At 40.2% G+C, this 16,935-nt stretch overlaps 1 protein-coding gene across 1 annotated transcript; it reads right to left on the bottom strand.

The window, feature by feature from the left end:
- Window positions 1-1,165: 1,165 nt before the first annotated feature.
- On the bottom strand, window positions 1,166-12,377 carry agxtb (alanine--glyoxylate and serine--pyruvate aminotransferase b). Its single transcript, XM_036565366.1, has 11 exons — window positions 12,113-12,377; window positions 11,287-11,479; window positions 11,134-11,198; window positions 9,913-10,013; window positions 9,758-9,828; window positions 9,555-9,639; window positions 8,324-8,422; window positions 8,154-8,223; window positions 3,710-3,805; window positions 3,494-3,622; window positions 1,166-1,984 (listed from the first exon to the last, which is right to left on the bottom strand). The coding sequence occupies exons 1-11, from the start codon at window positions 12,353-12,355 to the stop codon at window positions 1,877-1,879; spliced, it is 1,260 nt and encodes a 419-aa protein (XP_036421259.1). The 5' UTR covers window positions 12,356-12,377; the 3' UTR covers window positions 1,166-1,876.
- Between the last annotated feature and the right edge of the window lie 4,558 nt (window positions 12,378-16,935).

The raw sequence follows: 16,935 nt of genomic DNA, 5'->3' as shown, positions 1-16,935 counted from the left end.
ACAGAGCAGGTACTGTTTGGGTGGTGGATCATTCTCAGCACTGCAGTAACACTGACGTAGTGGTGGTGTGTTAGTGTGTGTTGTGCTGGTCTGAGTGGATCAGACACAGCAGTGCTGCTGGAGTTTTTAAACACTGTGTCCACTCACTGTCCACTCTATTAGACACTCCTACCTCGTCAGAGACGATAGCTCATCTGCTGCTGCACAGTTTGTGTTGGTCATCCTCTAGTCCTTCATCAGTGGTCACAGGACGCTGCCCACAGGACACCGTTGGCTGGATATTTTTGGTTGGTGGACTATTCTCAGTCCAGCAGTGACACTGAGGTGTTTAAAAACTCCAGCAGCACTGCTGTCTCTGATCCACTCAGACCAGCGCAACACACACTAACACACCACCACCACGTCAGTGTTACTGCAGTGCTGAGAATGATCCACCACCCAAATAGTACCTGCTCTGTGAGGGTCCATGGGGGTCCTGACCACTGAAGAACAGGGTAAAATGGGGCTAACAAAGTATCAGAGAAACAGATGGACTACAGTCTGTAACTGTAGAACTACAAAGTGCACCTATATAGTAAGTGGAGCTGATAAAATGGACAATGAGCGTAGAAACAAGGAGGTGGTCATAATGTTATGCCTGATCTGTGTGTGTGTGTGTGTGTGTGTATGTATATATGTATAGAAACAGGTGGAATAATCTTATTCTCTACAACAGTCTCATAATGAGAAATATTAGATTTATTGACTACATTTAAGACGTTTTACTTGCTAAGATATTGTTTTTTTGCTCTGAGCTCTCCATTCAGAAAGGCTGCAGTCTGATCTGCTCGTCTCTCTCTGTAAGAGCTGAAAGTGACAGCGTTCCTTTAAAAGTGCTGTCGTCTCCTCAGTGCAGCTCTGACTCTCCACCGCGCTGTCTGGGTTTGTGTTTGTCATAAGAGGCACGTGAGTGAAATCTGTCACATGACACTAAATTTACATCAAACGTTTTAAGGCTTTCAACCATTTTTGATTTAAAAAAATCCTTCTGATGGAAACAGAGCTGTTCTTGATGGTGACTGCTGACTGTTGCTTGACTGATAGGAAATTAAATGCATCAGAGCTGCTTTTACCTTTTTAACATTTATGCTAATCCACAGTGACATTGTCCAAAAAGGAAACAAGCTGAAGTTGAAAGGAACATCTTTTCCAGTTTACTGTACAATTTACACATTAATTTCAACAGATCCATCACTCTGCTAACAACACTGCAAAAAATGATGTCTTAGTGAGTGTAAACATCTTAAATGTAGTCAACAAATCTACTATTTCTCATTATGAGACTGTTGTAAGAATATTGTGAGATTATTTAACTTATTTCTAGACATTTTTACTTGTTTTTAAGCAGTTTTATCTTATAAAAGTGTCTTATTTCATTGTCAGATCATGTTACTTGTTTTAATCATTATTTCTCTCATATCAAGAAATAATCTTCATTATATCTCCAAAACAAGTAAACTAATCTGCCAATGGAATAAGACACTTTCACCAGATAAAATCACTTAAAACAAGTAAAACATGTACAGAAACAGGTTTAATAATCTTATAATAGTCTTACAACAGTCTCATAATGAGAGATATTAGATTTATTGACTACATTTAAGACGTTTTCACTTGTTAAGATATTATTTTTTGCTGTGAAGGTTTACAAGTCATCACTATTAATATGCACAGAGCCCTTTGCAGTGGGAGTTGTCATGTCTGTATTCATTACAGACAGACGGATATTTCTCCTGTTTAAAGTCCTCTGTGATATTTGCCATCTGTACAATGTTTCTGTCCATGCCGCCTGTGCTTTGACTGAGGTGTCTGACGGTGCTGCAGGGCAGTGTGTAGTCTAGGCTTTGCGCTTTGGGCAGTGTTTCAGAGCGTCGGCCAAGGCTGCCAGGGCCTTATCAGCGTTGTATTTGCTGCAGTTGTAGCCCATCAGTCCCACCCGCATCACCTAGGACAGAAATGGATTACACACATGGTTATTTATACACAATTTTACAGTGACAGTTTGGCAAAAACCATTTTCTTCGTGCCTCAAATGTAGTCAGCTCAGATGTGCTTGGTGTAAAATTTGCGTTTTCTGGTTTTAGTAGTCATCACACACTCGCCTCAAACCATGTCAAGTTGTTAAAGCTACGCTATCTACGTTTTGGAGACCTCTCTGGTGGAAATGTGTAAATACACAATGTGCGGAAGCACATTTTATACTGTGGGATGTGTTTCAGTCTCCTTCCCGAGTGGATGAGTCTGATGATTGAAAGATAATTCAAAGAGAACTCAGTCAAAACTTGGCGAAAGACGCGTCTCTGAGGATGTGAGTGAATTATCTACTACTGTCATCATACCGTCATCAGTGTAGTGTTGATTTTGAGATCGTTTGAGGACTAAACATCGAGCCGGACCTTCTTTTTGAACCTGACGCCTCTGACTTTTAAATGACTATATCAGACTTTACAGGAGGACTTGCACATTCTCAGAAATAAAGGTAGTAAACTGTCACTGGGGCAGTGCTCCTCTCGTTACTGTGGTGGAACCCTCGAGGGTCCATCTCAGTACCTTCAGTCAGGGAACATAACTGAACCATAATCCACTGAAATGATATGTTCTAAGCTGTACTGACTCCACACACCCCGTCTCGTCTCCAGGCTTTTATTTTACTGTTCTGTTTTAAAACATTCAGGGTTATGAAAAGGTACAAATATGAACTTTTCACCTGGAAAAACTTACCTAAGGTTCGCAACTGGACTGAACACAGAACACTGCTTTTACCAAAAAATTTAAAAAGTGAAATTGTAGAAGTATCAGGATTTTAAGGCACATATCGAGGACTTAGGATCGGTATTGGTACTCGGTATCAGCAGATACTTAAGGATCAGGTATCAGTATCGGTATTGAAAGGGAAGCAGTGGGATCGGTGCATCCCTCCTTGTTAGCTATATTAGCCTCGTAGCTCCAGTGCAAAACTAAACAATTTCTCATTCTGAGACTGTCATAAGAATATCAGATTATTTAACTTATTTCTAGACATTTTTACTTGTTTTAAGCAGTTTTATCTTATAAAAGTGTCTTATTTCATTGTCAGATCATGTTCCTTGTTTTAATCATTATTTCTTGAAATAAGCAAAATTATCTTCATTATTTCTCAAAACAAGTAAACTAATCTGCCAATGGAATAAGACACTTTCACCAGATAAAATCACTTAAAACAGGTAAACATGTACAGAAACAGGTGGAAAAATCTCATAATATTCTTACAACAGACTCATAATGAGAGATATTAGACTTATTGACTACATTTAAGAAGTTTTCACTTCTTGAAGGTGGGGGGAATTGTAAATTTCAGAGTAGCTCCAGCACATGACCCTGAAGATCAGCTCGTGAGCTCTTGAGTTGAATTAAGGAAACACTAAACTGTGCAGTGCCCTGACTGTAGGTGAAGCAGTCTAACGTGTTTCCTCACCATGCCTATGGAGGGCCCCAAACCGCCCGTCATCTCCATCTGGTGTTGCTTTAACATGTAAGCTAGAAGTTCCTTCCACTCGTATCCATCAGGGATCGCGATGGTGGTGACCGAGGGCAGTCTTAAATCCTTTAAGGAAACAACAGCACCATTCAGCCACGACACCAGCTAAAATCAGCAGAATGGTGAACTGAATCTTGGTCCGGAATGACTCACCTTGTCCTTGATGAAGAGTTTCAGGCCCAGGTCCTCTAAACCCTTCCATAGATACTCTGCTACCTCTTTATGGTGCCTCCAGGAGTTCTCCAGACCCTGGAATAAAGACATAACAAATAACCTGATATAAACACCTCCAAATACACAGCTAAGACTTAGTTTGATTTTTATAATGGCTTGAAAATAAATGAAAAAATGCACCAGGACAGAAGTCATTACAGAACAGTTATTAAGTCTATAATCTTATTTCCAGATATGAAAACGGTATTACAGAAACATCCTAAGTTGCTAAAATATCCTAAATATTTGAACCCCAGAGCTGTTTTAACTTCTGTTTTAACTGTCTGTTTCTATTGTTTTATGCAGTGATAGATAACACAGTTCACTATAACCAGCATAATGACGATACATTTAGCTACACTGAAAACTACGGAGCCCCTAAGGGGTCGTGGTTAAAAAAAAAGTTAATGACGTTGCGTTCCCTTGCAAGTGTTTTGCATTACGATGCAAACGGTTTGCAATCGCTTGCAAAAGCTGTGCTGTGCTTAAGCTCAGACATGAAGCAGCTCATTGAGTTTTGCTTTGATCTTGGATTGAAATATAAAGACGTGTCGCTTCTCAAAATCAAACATGATTCTGCTGTTAGTGACCCAAACTGAAACTGAGGTCGAGGGTCCTCGTACAGCAAAAGCTACATTTACAGAGACTGTAGAGAACAACAGCTGAATAAACTCAGCGCAGACTGGCCAAACTGGGAAAACAGCTTTTAACGGTAGCTATGCTGAAAACAAAGCTCTAATGTAGGCAATGTCGTCGGGCACCGCTGGTCCTACATTTGCTTGCTGTCTGAAGAGCATATGTTTTGCGAGGGAACACAATGTCATTAACTTTTTTTTTTAACCACGGCCCCTTAGGAGCTCCGTAGAAAACGGTGCTTTGACTTGTGAGGGTTTTTTCCAACAGCGTTTAAAAGCCTCAGAGCGCTGCAGACTCGATCTCCACCGCCCCTCTGATTACCTTCGTGTGTTAATGTTGATGATGAAATATTACAGTGATGGTGGTGAATAATGAGGAGACGGAGCTGAACGTGTGTCTGTTTATTAGGAGGAGTAACGTTAGCGCGCTCGGCTAAAGCGTCTGGGAAATGGAGACAAACTGTGGAGCAGCGACGCTCTGATAAACAGCACGAAGCGCTGACTCAACATTATAAACTCTCAGTTTATCATTCTTTAGTTTTATTGGACCTTTTTTTTTACCTCAGTAACGGCAGCTAACGTTAGCTGTCTGGCTAACTAACTTGATTACGTGTTTACGTTTCAGCTGTGCTGTATGGTCGGTTGCTAGGTAACAGACACGACAGTTGATTGTCAACTTCAATCGAGTAAGTTAAGATTTCCTAACTTGAGATAAGAAAAGATGCTGTAAGATTAGATTCTTAAATTAAGATCTGGGGCCGTGTTACAGAAAATTCTTATCTTTTTGTCTTCTGACATCTGACAGGTCAAGATAAGATTTTTCACAAATTCATATTACAGAAGCAAATCTGATCTTAATTTAAGAATCTTATCTTACAGCATCTTTTCTTATCCCAAACTAAATAAACTGAAAGTTAATAATATTGTTTCAGCGCTTTGTGCTGTTTATCAGAGCGTCGCTGCTCCACAGTTTCAGTCTCCATTTCCCCAAACACTTTAGCCGAGCGCGCTAACGTTACTCCTCCTAATAAACAGACACACGTTCAGCTCCGTCTCCTCATTATTCACCACTATCACTGTAATATTTAATCTAATGAGTTTTCATCAACAATGACCAAATTACCCCAAGGTAATTAGAGGGACGGTGGAGGTCGAGTCTGCAGCGCCTGGGCTTTTAAAACGCTGTTTGAAAAAAACAAGTCAAAGCACCGTTTTGTAGATAAATGTAGCATCATTATGCTACTTAGCTTATAGAGAACTGTGCTGCCTGTCACTGCATAAAACAATAGAAACAGACGGTTTAAACAGAAGTTAAGATGCTCTCGGGTTCATCTTAAAGTTAAGAAAGTATTTAGGATATTTTGACAACTTTGGATGTTTCTGTAATGTTTTCTTATCTGGAAATAAGATTATAGACTTCATAACTGTTGTTCTGTAATGGCTTCTGTCCTCATTTCAGTCTTAACTGAAGTTACCATGACAACAAAGCAGATATGATCTCAGACTTAAGAATTTTCTGTTATATGGCCCCAGATTTACATTCTGTCCTTGTTAGCACCAGAGGCTAACGTTGGGCTAGTGAGCACTGGTGCAGCTTTTGAGCATAATGACTTAAATCTGAGGCAGTGAATCTTTCGAGTGTGTGTTTTAACTCTATGCTAATCTTGTTCCATTATACGGTCCTTGGTCCTTGGTAGCATCAGAGGCTAGCGTTAGCTTAGCAAGTAGATTAAAAGAGCTTTATACATCACAACATAGGTTTCAGTTCGGGGTTTAGTGGATCAAGACTCAGACTGAGTGAAGTCGAGTGACTGCAGGGACAAAAAGACAGAACCTAACTCGTTCTCTATGTTGTTAGCGTGCTAAGCTAGCGCTTGCATAATCGGCTCTACTTTGCTGGGGGTTGAAAGGGGGTGTCTGGAGTTTGCATAATGGTCGATTTTTATAGATTTTAATGACTGTTAAAGTTTATATAGGTTATGTAGAGGTGGGCAATACTGCAAATACACTGACCAGGCATAACATTATGACCACCTCCTTGTTTCTACGCTCATTGTCCATTTTATCAGCTCCACTTACTATATAGGTGCACTTTGTAGTTCTACAGTTACAGACTGTAGTCCATCTGTTTCTCTGATACTTTGTTAGCCCCCTTTTACCCTGTTCTTCAGTGGTCAGGACCCCCATGGACCCTCACAGAGCAGGTACTATTTGGGTGGTGGATCATTCTCAGCACTGCAGTAACACTGACGTGGTGGTGGTGGTGTGTTAGTGTGTGTTGTGCTGGTCTGAGTGGATCAGACACAGCAGTGCTGCTGGAGTTTTGAACACCTCAGTGTCACTGCTGGACTGAGAATAGTCCACCAACCAAAAATATCCAGCCAACAGCGTCCTGTGGGCAGCGTCCTGTGACCACTGATGAAGGACTAGAGGATGGCCAACACAAACTGTGCAGCAGCAGATGAGCTATCGTCTCTGACTTTACATCTACAGGGTGGACTGAGAGGAGTGTCTAATAGAGTGGACAGTGAGTGGACACAGTGTTTAAAAACTCCAGCAGCACTGCTGTGTCTGATCCACTCGTACCAGTACAACACACACTAACACAACAGAAAACACAGAACCTAACTTGTTATTAGCCTGCTAAGCTTGCGCTTGCATAATCGGCTCTACTTTGCTAGGGGTTGGAAAGTAGGAGGCAAAGGGGGTGCCTTTAGTTTGCATAATCATGAATATTCATAGATTTTCGCATTCTTGATGACTGTTAAAGTTTAAGCAGGTTCCTGTGTGATATGGCTAAAATATAATTATGGGGTCACTTCAGGAAATTGTCATGATGTATGATATGTTATGCTGCCTGTTTTTTCAGACATCTGATCAATAGGAACAGTGAAAACAGACTAAAAAAATAAAAAAAAGACTTAAAAATACTATCAAAAACTATGAATACAGCCATTTTTAGTAGATACTGTCCCATACTGTGTTGCATTAAATCTAATTAAATTAATTGGTCTCTTTATAATGAAGCATGCAGTTGGTCCGTGTTCCACGAGTACTGACGATATACACAATATATTCAGAAAAGCTTATTGTGATGTAATTTATCACGACAATGATAAATATTGTGATAAATATTGTGATACTGCCCAGCCCTACTCCTATGCCATTTTAGTTTCCTGGGCATAACAATAATACATAAAAAAGCAGCAATTTATTTTTCAACACACATTATTTTTAATGGATAACATTTTTAATTTAGGAGTATTTTATGTTTGATTTATATTGTGCATTGCTTTTTCCCAAGCACCACCCCTCTTTTATTTTTTTGGCCATAACTCGATAGACAAGGCCCAGACTTTGCATTACACAAATGCATTGTAGAGCATGGGCTGAACTGCATTCTGTGTTCCTAAAACATAACACTGTTATTGAAAGAAAACCTCGTATCTCCATTTTTGCCGTTTTTCAGTTTATGGCATAGTTTGAAAATACCTTTTGTCCTTTACATTGTGTGTAAATTTCATGAAGAATGGACCAAAAGAAACGGCCCAAAATTACTTGGAAAAAATTCTGGTTCCATTGACTTACATTAAAAGTAGAGTATGTTTTTTCCTTCTTCTGCAAAGTTACCATTTTGGAGAGTACAAGGTTTTCTTCTGACAACAGCGATAAAAAGATAGCTGGCTTTCTCATAACCATCCCTACCCCGACTGTTTACTCTGTGTTGTAATAACGAAAATGAAACTTGCCTTCTCAGCCAGGATGGCCAGACTCTCTCTGAGGGTGAAGAAGCCAGAGACGGGGCCGGTGTGATGGTAACTGCAGCACAGAGGAACAGACTGTACTTTTCGAAATCTCTAGTTCGGTATCTGATCTTTCTGATTATGTCAGGCTGATTGCAGCTCTGACTCTTACTTACTCTCTTGCAGGTTTGCCGTTGTTGCCCCAGTAGTTGGACAGATGGGTCATGTCAAAGAGGTAGGACACGGGTTTCGTTTTTCTGTTGAACATCTTGTGGCTGCGCGAGATAGAATGAAAACACACTGCAGAACCCCTTCACACATTCCTCAATGTTACCAATATGTTTGAGAAATTTCCAACAAGGGATATAAAAATGCATTGAGGTGGCAATTCATTTGTGTCAATTTTGGAATGCTAGAATCTAAAGGTGCACTGCAAAAAAAATCTTAAGTGAAAACGTCTTAAATGTAGTCAATAAATCTAATATCTCTCATTATGAGACTGTTGTAAGAATATTATAAGATTATTCCACCTGTTTCTGTACATTTTTACTTGTTTTAAGTGATTTTATCTGGTGAAAGTGTCTTATTCCATTGGCAGATTAGTTTACTTGTTTCGAGAAATAATGAAGATAATTTTGCTCATTTCAAGAAATAATGATTAAAACAAGTAACATGATCTGACAATGAAATAAGACACTTTTATAAGATAAAACTGCTTAAAACAAGTAAAAATGTTCAGAAACAGGTGGAATAATCTTATAATATCCTTACAACAGCCTCATAATGAGAGATATTAGATTTATTGACTACATTTAAGAAGTTTTCACTTGTTAAGATATAATTTTTTTGCAGTATATGGCATTTTGGTGCAGTTTTAACAGTGTTCAAATACAGTGTGAGGGCTCATACCTGCTCATGTTATTCACATCACAGAACTGCACAGATTAGCCATTATCAGTATAAAGGTCGACTGAATTAATTGAATTAATTGATTGTTTATTGCTTGTTTGGAGCAAAAAAAAAGATTCTGAGAGTGCATCCATGTTAGAATTGATTATAATAATATTCCATAAAGTAAGCTTAATTTTTTTTGCTATAATCACTTTTAGGCTGTTTTTTAAAAATAAAAACACAAACAGTTTTGTGTATTGTTAGCATCAGTATCCCACTAGTGTGTGTTAGTTCCATCAGCAGCTTTTGCATATTCTATATTTTTTAAAGTAGTTTTGACTTCCAAAATAAATCAAATTAATTGTGGTGAAATCTGAGATTTCATAGTTTATTGATTCGTTTCCTTAAGAATTGTGATCAGATTGAATCAGAGACTTTCACCCTTATTTCCAACATACTGTTAGTTTCCAGTTTAACAGGGAACGTTTATCATGTACGCGTATGCTCAGTGCTCACCATGCTCTGTCGTTGAATGAAATGGGTGCTGTGCCTGGAGGAGCATTTAAGGCCTTCTGGGAGCCGGTGTACAGGATGTCGATTTCTGTTGGGTGAGAATAACGACGTTAGAGGTGGAGCTTCTACACCAAGTGCAGCAGTATTCAGCCACTCATAGCAGCACACTGAGAGCACTGATCCTCTATAATCATCTCTTTACGTACTTTGTTGGTCCATCAGTAGAGGTGCAGCTCCCAGTGACGCCACTGAATCCACTAAGAACAAGCAGTTGTATCTGCAACCATATCAATACAGATAGTACTGAGACCCAACGTTTATTTTTTATCTGAAATGAGGTGTGGGGGGGTGTTTCTCTCACTTGCGACACAAGTCTCCAATACCGTCGATGGGGTGGGCCAGGCCAGCCGAGGACTCTCCATGTGTGAGGAAAAACAGAACTGGCTTGTGTTTGGCTAAAGCCTGAAAACAGCAAACAACCACCATATCACTGTAGTGTTGTGAACCTCGTGCAATGCGTAGTGCATTGAGAATACCACTGCTACTACTCATATACACAACTACTGCCACTACTACTCATATACACAACTACTGCCACTACTACTCATATACACAACTACTATCACTACTACTACCACTACTACTACTCATATACACAACTACTGCCCCTACTACTCATATACACAACTACTGCCACGACTACTACCACTACTACTCATATACACAACTACTGCCCCTACTACTACCACTACTACTACTCATATACACAACTACTGCCCCTACTACTACCACTACTACTACTCATATACACAACTATCACTACTGCTACCACTACTACTCATATACACAACTACTGCCCCTACTACTACCACTACTACTACTACTACCACTACTACTACTACTACCACTACTACTACTACTACTACTCATATACACAACTACTGCCCCTACTACTACCACTACTACTACTCATATACACAACTACTGCCCCTACTACTACCACTACTACTACTCATATACACAACTATCACTACTACTACTACCACTACTACTCATATACCTGACAACTACTACTGCTACCACTACTACTCATATACACAACTACTGCCCCTACTACTACCACTACTACTACTACTACTACTACCACTACTACTACTACTACTACTACTACTACCACTACTACTACTACTACTACTACTACTCATATACACAACTACTGCCCCTACTACTACCACTACTACTACTCATATACACAACTATCACTACTACTACCACTACTACTACTACTACTACTACCACTACTACTACTCATACACAGAACTACTACCACTGCTACTACCACCACTACTACTCATATACACAACTACTACTACTACCACTACAACTACTACTCTTACTACTACTATTATTACTACCACTACTACTACCACCACTATTACTACAACTACTACTATTACCACTACTCTTACTACTTCTACTACTACTACTACTATGAGTACTACAACTACTGCTAGTACAAGTACTACTGCTACTACTATTAATAATAATAATAATAATAATAATAATAATAGTAGATTTTTACCTTTTCAATTTCTTCATTAGTGAAATACCCACCAGGCGCCTTTACCAGAGTGTGAACTTTGGCCCCTGTTGAAATTGAAACAGAAGCAGGGTGTGTGAGTACAGAGAGTTCAACACCAGCGCAGTGAGAACAGCCAGAGGGTGGACATCCTACCCATTCTCTCAGCGATTTCAGCCACACGCTCCCCCCACACGCCGTTAACGGACACCAGCACGCTCTCCCCCGGCTCCACCGTGTTAAACACCGCGCACTCCATCGCTGCGTGGCCTGAGCCGCTCATGGCCAGAGTCATGTGGTTGTTCGTCTGAAACGCATACTGGATTCCCTTCTTGATGTCGTTCATAATCTACAAAAGAGAAGTTTAACCCCTGAAACCCTGAGGACCTGGTCAGTTCATAGTAGTGGCTGCACTGTAAGTCTAAGGGGCTGTTTGTGAGTTCACACATATTAGTTTTGTAGTAGTTTTTACAAAATACCTTCGTATACTCGAATACCTTCGTATACTCAAAAAATGGTTCGTTAAGGGTTTTTTTAGTAAAGAAAATTGTTCTATATAGAACCATGAACACGCAAAGAAACGTTTTTTTGTGATTAAAAGATTCTTTGCAACGTGAAAAGTTTCTTCAACTGATTTCAACCAATTTCAGTGGTTCTATATATTCTTCTATTGTTACAATAATAGAGAAACCCATATTGGTGCTATATAGAACCATTTTCAAAAACGTTCTATATAGAGTGATCTACAGCACGTACTCCATCAGTCTGAAGAACACTTTCACGATGCAAAGAACCATTTAATCATGCAAAGTGTTGAGTGTCCATTTATTTTACTAAAGAACCCTTGAAGAACCATTATTTTTAAGTACTTACCGAATAATAAGTATTAAAAATAATAATTAATTAACAAACATGCAGTTTAGGTGGTTAATAACTGTGTTATAAGCCTGCAGGTTGAGGGATCGACTCCTGAGCTCCTTACCTCATACATTTCAGGGTGGAGATGTCCAATGATGGGCCTCCCTCCAGCAGCCAGCACTCGAGGGGGCACGTTTGAGGGTCCAGGGCCAAACAGGTAGCGGTTGGGCACCTCCAGCGGCCGCAGCATGCAGGCCGGAGGCGGGATGGTGACAGAGGAAACTGACCGCTGGGCCGTCCAGCCAGGCAGAGAGAGGTCCAGAGCAGCCAGGGCGGCACCCCTGGAGAGAAGAGTCTTGGGCAACATGCTGTAGCAATCTGAGCTCAGTGTGGATCTTTGGTGAACATTTAAAACAAACGGGTCTTTGACCTCTGGAGCGGCGGCCGTGCGTCACTGAGCTTCTAACAGACAGCTGACCCCCCCCCCGCCCCCCCTTCCCCCACCCACCCTCTCCGGCTTCTATATCTTTAAAAATGAGGACAGAGAATAAAGGTCTGTGAAGGTTTTATGGGGTGTAAATCTCTGACCTTAAAACTAGTTGGATTCAGCTAATTGTATTGTCTAGGAAGTGGCTCAGCTCATCATGGATCTCAGATTTCACCTGATTCTTTTGTATTATGAGTCTTTAGGAGACGATTCACTGCATCAGAAAATCTCAGACCTATAAGAACATTGGTTTAAAATAGCTGAAATCTTATTTAGGACAAGAGATGACACAATCATACATTATTTTTAATAATTAAAGTTTTTTTTCAGTTTGTGCACAAAAATATGTACAGTCATACACAAAAGTTTGAACTTTGCCAGTCAGATGACGTTTTGTTGACTTTCCACATGAAAATATATCCTCTAGACTTAAATATGACATTTTTCTGTACATTTCAGTGCACAACTTATTTATTTACTACGTTATGCATATTGGGGGGACTCAGACTGTAAATAAAAATAGGATGCAATGATGTGCAAATCATGAAAACCATATTTTTAAAGGAAAATACTACAAAGACAACATATCAAATGTTGAAACCGAGAAATTTTATTGTTTTTTTGAAAAGTATTTGCCCATTTTGTTTCATCACCTCTTCTTCTAACAACACTCAGTAAGTGTTTGGGAACTGAGGAGACACTGCTGTAGTGTTGAAAGTGAAAACATGTATATATCGTTCAGCATTAATTGTGCCTTCACAGATGTGCACGTCACCCATGCCATGTGCACTAATGCACCTCTATAACATCATGAATACTGGCTTTAGAACTGTGCACTGATAATAAGCTGAGTGGTCTTTAGTCCCGGAGGACACAGTGTCCATGATTTACAAAAAGAATTTCAAATGTTGATTCGTTGGACCACAGGACACTTTTCCACTTCCCCTCAGTTCATTTTAAATGAGCTCCAGCCCAGAGAAGGTGGCAGCGTTTCTGGATCCTGTTTATGTACAGTCTCTTCTTTGCATTTTAGAGGTTTAATTAGCATTTGTGGACGCAGCGACAAACTGTTTTCACAGACAGTGGTTTTCAGAAGTGTTTCTGAGCCCATGCAGTGATTTCCACTACAGAATCATGTCTGTTTTTTAATGCAGTGCTGTCTGAGGGCCCAAAGATCACGGCCAGCAAATACTGGTTTTTCAGCCTTGTCCCTTGACATACAGAGATTTCTCCAGATTCTCTGAATCCTTTAATGTTATTATGTACTGTAGATGATGAAAAGCAAAACGTTCTTTGCTATTTTACGTTAAGTAATGTTATTATTGAATTGTTGCACTATTTGATTGTGCAGTCTTTCACAGAGTGGTGAGCCCCTCCTCATCTTCTGAAAGACTCAGCTTCTCTGCGATGCTCTTTATACCCAATCATGTTACTGACCTGTTGCCAATCAACCACTATGTGTCTTTACCAGCCTTTTGTTGCCCCCGTCCCAACTTTTTTGGAATGTGTTGCTGCCATCAAATTCAAAATGGACAAATATTTTTCAAAAAACAATACAATTTCTCACTTTCAACAATTGATATGTTGTCTTCGAACTATTTTCAATTAAATATAGGGTTTAAATTATTTGCATTTTGTTTTTATTTACATTTTGCACAGCGTCCCAACCTTTTTGGAAATGGGGTTGTATTTCAGTGTGCTAAATTGAGCAAATAAACAGTAGGTGTGTATTTAAATGTGCAGCAGTGTGTTCTCTGCTGAGGATATGTTATCTTATTTACACTTAGAAAATCAACAGAAAACATGGAATTTGATCTGGGGTCTTCAAACTTTTGCCTACAAGTGTAGCTGGGGAAACCTTCAAACCTAAATTTACCAAAAATAGACGATGGGAGGTTTACAGAATCAGCCTGCGCGGTGATGAACCTCAGAGAGTTTATGCCACATATTCACAAACCACAAAGTCTAAAATCTAGAATCAGTTTTTGGGACAATGACTGTCATAAATACAGAGGCATCTGACCTGAGATCAGCCCTCCAACTCACATCTGCTTTGTGACTACCAGCCAATGGCCTTATGAAGTGGCTGCACTGATACCAACTTGTAATAATTTGCCCAAATATTGGGTGTTTGGATCTGTTGAGAAATGAAATGAAATATTTGACATGACTTTGATGTAAAAGGCCCAGAGAAGTGGAGCTGAGTTTGGTCTGATATGTGCAGGTACAGCGCATGACGCACTCTATTGATTACCCATGCTGTCCATCTCTGCTTGTTTACAGGCTTCAAAGAGGAGTGACTGCTTTCACAAGAGGGGATTGGCTGGAGTAGACATAAACACAAGGACATGGAGATGAACGCACATTCACATGTGCACTGGACGACGTAAGGATACGATACCTCTGAGTTGATACGCAGGTCAATACAGGCCGTATTTCTGCACACTGTGTTCAAAGCTGTAGCTCCTTTAACACCCCTATAAGAACCTGAACCCTGTAGCTCTGGAAACATACAGTTAGCACTTTCCAGGCACATTAAAGATTAATTTCTCTGTGTTTATGAATATGCAGACACAGAGGGGTCAGTGGGACAATGTATGATCTACCCACTTCCAGCATTCAGAAAACTTGTTCACCTCCAGCTAATCTTATAGTAAACACCTCCTAAGTACTACGGTCTGTACTCAAAACACTTGTTATGCAACCTTCTATAGATTCAGGTTGTTCTGTGACGATATGCAAACAAACAGCAAACGTCCCCACCTGTTGATTATTTTTATTTACTTTAGTTTTAGAATTAGTATCTACACTCTTAGAAAAAGATGGTTCTTTAAGGGTTTTTTTAGTAAGGAAAATGGTTCTATGTAGAACCATGAGCACTCAAAGAACCATTCGTATGTTTAAATGATTCTTTGCGTGGTGAAATGGTTCTTCAGATTGATTGAGAATGTGTTGTATCTGGTTTTATATAGGACCAAAAAGAGTTCTGGTATTGTTACGATTTGTTACCCTTTTTAGTGCTACAAAGAGTCGTTTTCTAGGCTCTATTAAAAGCTACAGAGAAAATGGGACCCCTAACAACCACCTGGAAGACCTGGTAGACACCAAAACTGTCCTCATCGGATAAACAGCACTTAAAGCTTTTATCTTTGAGAGAGAGGAGAAAATCAAGCTGCTTCAGATCTGAAAACATCCACAGGTGTTTCTGTCCATCCTTCCACTGTGAGAAGACGACTCAGCGCTGTGGGTCTGAAAGGATGTGTAGCTGATCAAGAAGAACCTCACTGAGAAAAGGAGACACTGAGAAAAACACAGTCCACCTGAGATGTGGAGTGAGGCAAATTAAATATAATATCTAATATCTCCAACAAAATGAGTAACTTGTACTTAATGGCCATATTTGTCGTCTGTCTGTCTGTCTGTCTGTCTATCTATCTATCTATATATATACACCGATCAGGCATAACATTCTGACCACCTCCTTGTTTCTACACTCATTGTCCATTTTATCAGCTCCACTTACTATATAGGTGCACTTTGTAGTTCTACAGTTACAGACTGTAGTCCATCTGTTTCTCTGATACTTTGTTAGCCCCCTTTTACCCTGTTCTTCAGTGGTCAGGACCCCCATGGACCCTCACAGAGCAGGTACTGTTTGGGGGATGGATCATTCTCGGCACTGCAGTGACACTGACGTGGTGGTGGTGTGTTAGTGTGTGTTGTGCTTTTCTGAGTGGATCAGACACAGCAGTGCTGCTGGAGATTTTAAACACTGTGTCCACTCACTGTCCACTCTATGAGACACTCCGACCTTGTCAGTCCACCTTGTAGATGTAAAGTCAGAGACGATAGCTCATCTACTGCTGCACAGTTTGTGTTGGTCATCCTCTAGTCCTTCATCAGTGGTCACAGGACGCTGCCCACAGGACGCTGTTGGCTGGATATTTTTGGTTGGTGGACTATTCTCAGTCCAGCAGTGACACTGAGGTGTTTAAAAACTCCAGCAGCACTGCTGTATCTGATCCACTCAGACCAGCGCAACACACACTAACACACCACCACCACGTCAGTGTTACTGCAGTGCTGAGAATGATCCACCACCCAAATAGTACCTGCTCTGTGAGGGTCCATGGGGGTCCTGACCATTAAAGAACAGGGTAACAAAGTATGCAGAGAAACAGATGGACTACAGTCTGTAACTGTAGAACTACAAAGTGCACCTATATAGTAAGTGGAGCTGATAAAATGGACAATGAGCGTAGAAACAAGGAGGTGGTCAGAATGTTATGCCTGATCGGTGTATATATATATATATATATATGTACACAAAGACATGCCAAAAGAACTAGTATGGTGTAGGACCCCCTTCTAGCCCGGTGAAGTGCAGCAACTCGACGTGGCATTGATTCCACAAGTGGACGCAATATGTCTGGAGGGATGTTGAGCCATGCCGTCTGGAT

This window comes from Colossoma macropomum, unplaced genomic scaffold (assembly GCF_904425465.1).
Source record: "Colossoma macropomum unplaced genomic scaffold, Colossoma_macropomum, whole genome shotgun sequence".
NCBI classification, from domain to species: Eukaryota; Metazoa; Chordata; class Actinopteri; order Characiformes; family Serrasalmidae; genus Colossoma; species Colossoma macropomum.
Note: the sequence above shows the minus strand (reverse complement) of the source record. Positions and strands in the feature narration are given on the sequence as shown.